The sequence below is a fragment of the Osmerus mordax genome, chromosome 8 (assembly GCF_038355195.1).
Source record: "Osmerus mordax isolate fOsmMor3 chromosome 8, fOsmMor3.pri, whole genome shotgun sequence".
Taxonomy (NCBI): Eukaryota; Metazoa; Chordata; class Actinopteri; order Osmeriformes; family Osmeridae; genus Osmerus; species Osmerus mordax.
The window spans coordinates 10533165-10541865 of NC_090057.1; the positions used below are offsets into that span (position 1 = coordinate 10533165).

At 49.9% G+C, this 8701-nt stretch overlaps 2 protein-coding genes across 2 annotated transcripts; one reads left to right on the top strand and one right to left on the bottom strand.

The window, feature by feature from the left end:
* Positions 1-3: 3 nt before the first annotated feature.
* LOC136947974 (protein EFR3 homolog B-like) lies at positions 4-2335 on the top strand (the record flags this gene model as incomplete). Its single annotated transcript, XM_067242217.1, is given in 9 exon segments — positions 4-165; positions 285-416; positions 631-698; positions 1130-1257; positions 1455-1546; positions 1652-1700; positions 1794-1900; positions 2044-2093; positions 2218-2335. Coding segments are annotated over 9 exon segments (894 nt in total), but the record flags the coding sequence as incomplete, so codon positions are not given.
* A 5539-nt stretch (positions 2336-7874) lies between these two features.
* LOC136947284 (pro-opiomelanocortin B-like) lies at positions 7875-8701 on the bottom strand. Its single transcript, XM_067241249.1, has 2 exons — positions 8579-8701; positions 7875-8399 (listed from the first exon to the last, which is right to left on the bottom strand). Exons 1-2 carry the CDS (start codon positions 8699-8701, stop codon positions 7875-7877), a joined length of 648 nt encoding a protein of 215 aa, XP_067097350.1.

An 8701-nucleotide genomic window follows, 5' to 3' on the forward strand; every position in this document is an offset into this window, starting at 1 on the left:
CAGCATGCCCAGCAGCTGTACCGTCACATCTACGTGGGCTGTAAGGAGCAGAGCAGTAGCCAGCCCCACTACGAGAGCCTCTACACCCTCCTGGCCCTCATCAGCATGGAGCTAGCCAACGAGGAGGTGGTGGTGGACCTCATACGCCTGACCCTGGCCCTGCAGGTACTGCACACACACACATAAAGTACACACACACACACACACACAGTACACACACACACACTGGATGCTAGCACACCCGTATGAGGTGCTGTGTCCCCTGCCGGGTGTCCCTGCTGCAGGACCTGGCTCTGTCCCCGGAGGAGTCTCTGTCCGTGTACAACCGCTGTGCCGTCCACGCCCTCGCCGCCGCCTACCTCAACCTCATCTGCCAGCTCACCACCGTGCCCACCTTCTGCCAGCACATCCACGAGGTGAGAGAGAGAGAGAGAGGGAGAGGGAGAGGGAGGGAGAGAGAGGGAGAGGGAGAGAGAGAGAGAGAGTTTCGGGGGTGCGTGAGCATTAGTCTACACTTGGGTGTGTGAATGCGTGTGGTATATGCAGGTGTGAGCTTCTCTTGTGTAGCGGTGTGGGGGGGTTTACAACCCTGCGCTCCCCTCTGACCCTCCCCTCTCCCCCTCTGCTCAGGTGATAGAGGTGAGGCAGAAGGACTTCCCCCACCTCCTACCAGAGGACGTCTTCATAGACAACCCCAAGTAAGTCCACCACCGGGACTAGGACCGGCTCTTGAGAGCTGATCCAGGAGCAGATCATGGGTCGTCACATTCCCATGAACACCAAAATATGCGACGAGGCAGGTTCTAGAAGCCTCCGTCTTCCTCCTGCAAGAGTGATGCGTGCTCGTCAGAGACCCGCAGCACTCAGGGAGCCCTCGCGATCGCAGTCTGCAGCGGGGCCTCTGGGAGACCTTTCATCTTCACTGAACCTCAAAAACCCTTTTAGTGACACAGCCGGAGACGGCTGCTTGGCGTGGATGGGTCCTCTCTCTTTGGGACGTACGCAGTGAAGTAGAAAATGGGATAACCGTGTCTTTTTACCCCCTTCTCCCATCCCATCTGCTCTCTCCCTCTTCCCTCGTACCCCCCCCTCCCCCCCCCCCCCCCCCCCCCCCCCCCCCCCCCCCCAGACTCCCAGCCTCTCTAGAGAAGCTGGAAGGGGAGGTGCTGTTCCAGCAGTCCAAGATCACTGAGGTTCTGGGGGGCAGCGGCTACAACACAGACCGACTGGCCACACCCTACGTACCCCAGTTCACAGGTAGCACACACACACACACACTTTCAGGGATCGTGCTTTCGAGGAGATTTTGTGGATCAATACGACCATTCAGGAAGTGTGTTGCACTGGTTGCTACTTTCAAGGATGCGTGTCTGAGTTCGATCAGGCTAAGGAGAGGAATTCTGAGCGTGTGTGTGTATGTGTGTGCATCCCTGCGTGTGTGTGTGCGTGTGTAGATGAGGACCGCCTGTCAAAGAGGAAGAGCATCGGAGAGACCATCTCACTGCAGGTGGAGGTGGAGTCCAGGAACAGTCCGGAGAAGGAGGAGGTGAAGGCAACGCACACGCACACACACACACACACACACACACACACAGCCTGTCCATCCTGTCTTTTTAACACACTCTGTCTTTGTTGTCATGTTGTTGGGCAGAAGACTCCAGCAGAGGAGATCACGTTCGAAACCTTGAAGAACGCCATTGGTACGTCCCAGTGCTCCTGAAGACCATTCACTCTGGCCGCCACTGTACTGTACTCTAGCACTATTAATGTGTGTGTGTGTGTGTGCGCCTCAGTGGACAGTGTGGGCATGGAGGAGCAGGAGAAAGAGCGCCGGAGGCTGGTGGTAGAGAAGTTCCAGAAGGCCCCCTTCGAGGAGATAGCTGCCCACTGTGGTGCCCGGGTAAAAACCACAAACTGTAGTTTTTTGTTCGTTTTTTTTACCCCAACCTGCCTGTGCAATCACACTGAGCTGTCATGTTGTGGATGGCTAGTGACTGTCTTGAGTTGCCTTGTCTGACTGCTCGCTGTGCTGGTTGTGTGCAGGCCACCTTGCTGCAGAGCAAACTCAATCAGATCTTCGAGATCACCATCAGGTAAGGCAGTCGGCAACAGCATGCGTCCTTGAGCACGGACGTCTTCATCGCCAGTTTAAACAGCCACCGTGTGTTTCCGGTGAGAGGGATGAGGATGAGGATGACGTGTGCCTCTCGTCCCCAGGCCTCCTCCCAGCCCGTCCGGAACCATCTCATCAGGCTACGGCCAGACGCAGAGCCGCTCGGTCCCCGTCTACGAGATGAAGTTCCCCGACCTCTGTGTCTACTAGGATGCGGGGTCAGGGGTCACCACTGGGGGGGGGGGGGGGGGGGGGGGGAGATGGAGGAGTGTGTGTGTGGGGGGGTGATACTGTAAAGGGAGAGTGCCAGAGAGAGGGAGAGGGTTATTACCCTCAGTTGTCCCAACAGGCTACGCAAGCCTCTGTCACTGTGAATCCTGGCGAGATAGAAAACCAACAAAGGACTCTAAGCAAACCGTTAAACAAACAAAACTAAAACATCTGAGGACGCAGCATGACCTCTCACCCCTACACCCTCTCACCCCTACACCCTCTCACCCCTCCACCCTCTCACCCCTACACCCTCTCACCCCAACCCCTCCGCCCTCTCACCCCTACACCCTCTCACCCCCTACACCCTCTCACCCCTACACCCTCTCACCCCTCCACCCTCTCACCCCTACACCCTCTCACCCCTACACCCTCTTACCCCTACACCCTCTCACCCCTACACCCTCTCACCCCTACACCCTCTCACCCCTACACCCTCTCACCCCAACCCCTCCGCCCTCTCACCCCTACACCCTCTCACCCCTACACCCTCTCACCCCAACCCCTCCGCCCTCTCACACCCTACACCCTCTCACCCCTACACCCTCTCACCCCTACACCCTCTCACCCCAACCCCTCCGCCCTCTCACCCCTACACCCTCTCACCCCTACACCCTCTCACCCCAACCCCTCCGCCCTCTCACCCCTACACCCTCTCACCCCTACACCCTCTCACCCCTACACCCTCTCACCCCTCTGCCCTCTCACCCCAACCCCTCCGCCCTCTCACCCCACTCCTGATTGGTAAGCCTGCTTGGGCACAGCGAACGGCCCTCTGAGGAGCTGTGAAGGACAAGGTGAACACGGGGAAGCCGGAGAAGAGCTTTCAGTCCCTGCTCCACCGTTCACTTAGCTGCATGCAGACAACTCTCATTCGGAGAAATGACCCTGACGTGGTCTGGACTCTTCCCTAGTTTGTCCCTAACAGGATGCCATACTGTCCCCACTGCTGGAGTACCTTCCTGAGTAGGGGGTAAAAAGGTCAACTGTCAAATGTGATGAAATAGATAGTTTTAGTTGGCGTTTTACTGATTTTAATATGTCCTTATTGAGTTGTAATGTGTTCATGGAGTTAAAGGGATATGTTACATAGCTGGCTGTGCTAGTTAGGCAGAGCTACCGTGTCCATTTACAAATCGTTCATTTAACTGAAGTTGTTACTGGTCAATATGTGTTTTTAAATGATCTCTGTGTTGTTTTGCCTTTCTTAAGTATTGCTGCTTTTTAGGCCGGAGTGCTTTTTTGTTTGTTATATAACCTGTGTTTTTATGTTGTATATTTTTGTATCCATACTGATACATTCAATATGACCTGTGCGCTGTCCTCCCAGATTGACAGTGCCTTACAGGTGACTCTACTGTACCTAAACCGGTGTGAACCAGTTGGCACCGTTATAAAATTGATTCAGACATGGCTGTCGTGCTGACAAGATCCTGTGTGTGTGTTTACAGTCAAGTTTACACTCTCAACACACAAGCATGAAGTTAAGCAAGAAATGAGATGGATTTGTCACATAAATGCGTATATACGGAGTGTATGCATACTCTGTGTCGTACATATCCACATCTGATGTGCATTTTTTTGTGGGGAGGGGGGGGGGGGGGGGGAATATAGAAGTTAGATTGCACTGATTCTAGCCATAGTTTGAGGGAAAACTAGGAGCTGTTTTACCAGTAACCCGGAGCGAGTCCTCAGAGAACTAACCAGCATGTCGTCCGTGAGGTGAATGTGTGTGTGTGTGTGTGTGGTGGGGTCGCCCGGGCCTTGAGTGAGGTGGAGTTGAAGACAGAGAGAGTGTGCATCCATCTGGCCTCAGATGCTGGAGTCCATTTTGATTGCAGCAGGAGAGCAGGGCTGTAATGCAGTCCCACTGACTGCTGCACAGATGGCTTTCCTCTCATCATAGTCCCCAGTGCCATCCTAAACCGCACAGTCATGGATGACTCGAATCCTTTTCGTCCCTCTGTGATGACAGTCAAAGCTAATAACACGAGTGTAGAGACTAGGCCTGTGTTGTACGTAGACACTGCTGGAGGAAGGGCGGGGGGGGGGGGGGGGGGGGGGTGTCCGTTGTAAACCTAGGGTTTGGAAACATTCTCAAAGCTCATGCAGGCATAAAATAAAGTACTAAGGCAATAACGCTAAGCCGGTTGTGTGTGTGGGGGGAGGGATGAGTGAGCTGTCTAGCCTGATGGATCATCAGCAGTGTTGTAAGACAACTGACAGCCTGATGCCAAACAGACTAGCATTCAGGCTAGCCTCATCTGTAGTTAAGCCATGCCCTGTGTCGTGATACATGCCTGCTGTACTGGAACTGGATGCTGCTCTGGCACTTCCTGCTCTGTGACATTCTAAGACCCCCCTCACTTCCTGTGTTCTCGGGACCTGACCCTGCGGGCGTGCTGTCCAGGATTCGTTGTGTAGCCCTATGATGTTACAACCCAAAGTGTTTTGTGTGGTTTTGTTATCGCGTAGGTAACCCATTGTCCATTGACTGCATGGTTCATATTTACTCATGTCCTGTGTGTGTGTGTGTGCGTGTGTCAGAACCAAACCCACTTTACAAAGAAGTTAGTCTCTGTCCTCACGTCAAATGAAGAGTCAAGACTCGTCAGTGTGCAGCTTACCCTCTTCTGTTTATATGTTCCTGTCATACTGTTGGTCAAGTAGAACAGTTCAATTACCATGCAGTCAAACTCAGTCTTACTCTAAACTCGGTGGTGTAAGTGTAATGGCAACACAAATAACTATACTTAGACAGACGCCTGTAAATCTACTTGAGGATTGGACCCTTTTAGGGTTCATTTCACGGTTCAACTAAATCAACTTCATATCTAATTTCCATTTACAGCTACGGCATTTACCATCTATTCACAGTTGTGAGTTCATTGTTAACAATTGGTTTATGACAGCTTATCAAGAATTGTCATTGCAAAGTGTTGCCAATATAATGCAATATTTGATCAGTAAGTGCTGTCAAACTTAACTCCTGATTCCATTGTACAGTACATCTCGCTGTTTACATTGTAGTGCTGTAGGTCAATTTATCTGTCCTGTGAACTTTGCACTTTAAACTGGGTTCCCTAGTAACAAAGGCAGCTTTTAACATGGAGAACATGCCTTATGAGTGTTGGACCCAACCTTGCATGCTAGTGATGTAGCTAGTTTTAATATAGTGCTTCTGTACTGTGACCATCAGTGAGAAGGACACATTTGGTCACCAGTTCGATATGGTTTTAATGACATTAAGATGCTGTCTTTGCCAACCCAACTGGTCGCAAGGGTCCTATTAGAAAGCAGGATTTTTGGAACTGTATGACGTGTACAATTCATTGAACGGTGTGACGAGTGCTTAGGGGGCGGCAGTGTCTCTGTGCCAACGGCTGATACCAAATCTGAAATGTACTCTATTGTGAGCACGACTAAATAGTGCATTAACCTAAAAATGAACATGGGACACAGAAGATGTAAGATATTCATAGCCAGTGAGAAGGTGTTGACCACACCTCACATGTTAACCTGAAACGCGGATCCGTTTGGAAGCCTGTGTCCTGCACATCCAAACTTCTATTAAACCGATTTGCTTGTTTTGTTGCTGATGCCAGTTGCAGTACAGAGGATGAACTTTTGTGTTTGTTTTTCCTCTTTCGCTCAAAGAACGCAGCATGTCATGCTAGTGTGAATGATTTTCAACGTGGTATTCTCTCTTCTGCTGTAACGGAGACGACTGTGTGTGTTAGCGAGAGCTATTGTCCCTGTCCTGCTCCTCAATGTGGACTTCCTGTCTCAATGGTTTCCATGTCCTTTCGTTTGATTGGTTGTAAATAAAAAATCCTCTTTGCGTCGCTAGAAAGGACGTTGTCGTGTTTTTCTTCTGGTTTTGAAAATACACGGTTTTACTGGTAGTTAAAGTGTTAGCAGGCAAAACACTACGTGTTTTCCACAACAGCTGAGAAGTTTGGTCGTATTGTAATGAAAATACAAATCCCTGCAGCGTGTGTTGTGTTGGAGGATTACGCTCAGTCTGAGCTGAGCTGGCACTGAACAAACCAGAGGTTTCAAATTTGGAATTGGAGTGGAGACACTGAGGGGAGACGTGTTGTAGATACGTACACCTGTTTACCTCACTGAGGAACTCCGAGAAATGAAGGGAGGGAGTTCTCTGTGATGAAGACATCTGTGCATTACTCTATCATTTCTCTGGAGCCATCTGGACCCAAAGAAGGTCTATCTTCTATCCTCTTACATACAAATCCCAGATGTCATTAACTAGCCTAAATACAACTACAGTATACTACAACTATTGAGTGTAAGAAAGCCTGCTCATGCTCATCACTCTGGAGTACAACCTGTTGAGTGGTGTGTTATTTGATAAGCATGTTTGCTGTACTGTACAGCAGAGATTCCCTCACACCAGCACACCTGTCTTTCCTCTTCATGTGGACTCGCTGCAGGACTGGAGGGCCCTCGTCGTCCAATACTCTGGATCATCACAGGGATCTGGGTTTGCTTGCCACAAAGCAGTTTCTTTAATGTTATCATTATTATTATTATTGTTTATTTTTTATTTATTTTTATTTTTTTACAGTGTATGAAGGAAAATAAAGAGGAAGTATATCACCCTAATTTGAAACGTGCTTTTTTTTTTATACATTCTGAAAACTTTTGGTCTTTCTTTCTTTTTTCTGATTGTGAAATATTCTGTTTCTCTCCCTCTCCTACAATATGTAGTATTGGTAACAGTATTAGGTTTCAGTGACAAAATCAGAAGGTCACTTTAGTGTCTCATAAATGAAATATATATTTTTATTAACATGTTCAAACAAACATTCAGACTAAGGCTGTTAAATCCTGGTGCACGAGCTATATTCGTAAAGCTCTACCTTGTGACTGTGTGAATGTTATTGTTCTAATCAATAACAATCAAAGTAAGTAAGTTCTCTAAGATACCCATGTTTAAAATAATGTTTTTTTTTTTTTTTTTTAAACATGTTAGACTTGACCGAAGCGTAGTACCCTTGTTTATTTTTACTTTCAAAGGTAATCTAAGTAAGTAAGTAAGTAAGTAAGACTTTATTTATATAGCACTTTTCATGCAAGAATTGTATGAAAAGCCGCACTCTATCTGCGGTCTCTCGAATCCATCTTAGATCCGAGCTGCCACTTGCAGTTTCTAATACACAAACATGACAAGGGGGTAGACAGGACGAGCATAACATGAGGAGAGAGGAGGAGAGAAAAAGGCAACACCCAGATAATGCTCCTAGAGGAGTACAGTGTGGGAACAGACAAAAACCTCAGCACATAAGCACAACAACATTTACAAAAACACGTGGGGAAACAAGACAATATTGTTATCTTAGACTTATATATTAAATGTATATCCATAAGTCAAGGATCTACACAATAATAGTAGCCTCTCTCCTCTCATATATCCCATCCTCTCCCTCATTCTTCGCCCCCATCCATCCTGGTTCCATCCTCCCTCCAACTATGGCTCTTCGTTGACGATGACATTCTTCAACAACGAGAGCAGAGGCTCATGGGATTGCTCCCAGGGCATCACGAAGCTCCCGTGGCGCTTGACGGCTGGTGGGGTTCCCCAGCGGAAGTGACCCATCCGGTAGGGGGTATCCTTCTTGGCCTGGAGCCCTAGCTGAGAGGGCGCCTTGGGGCTGGGCCTCCCACGGCTCCCCTGCCCTCCGTCCTCCACGCCGTTCAGCTGCCTACGGGCCTCCAGAGGGAAGCCCTCGGAGGAATCACCCCCCTCCAGAGCCAAGACCTTGATGGGTCGGCGTTTGCGGCCGGCGGGCTTTCCCCAGCGGAAGTGCTCCATGGAGTAGGAGCGCCTCTCCTCACCGCGTGACTGAGGCTCGGGTTCCAGGGTCATCTCGCCAGAGGCCAGGGCAGCCAGCAGGATGCCCAGGGAGAAGCTCTTTTCCGTGGACTGCTGCTCTCCCGAGCTGGGCTCTGGGGACTTGGTCTGGACGTCAGACCTGCACAGGTGAACACACTCCTGCAGGGCACAGGAAGAAGACAGCGGAACAGGAAGGGAGGAGTGAGATACGGTGAACAGGAAGAAGAGGAGGTGGAGGAAGATAGGAATGATGATCAGAAAGAGGAGTGGAGGGAGGTTGTGATGACGTTATGGATGACAAGGATGAAGTAAGGAGAATGATGATGATGATGGCTCACCAGTATTTTGTCCAGTGAGCTGACATCTTTGCAGTAGGGGCGGTCCCAGCACTGACCCCAGACCCTGGGGCTGCACACACACACCACTGCCATCACGGTCAACAGCCACGACACACAAACCAT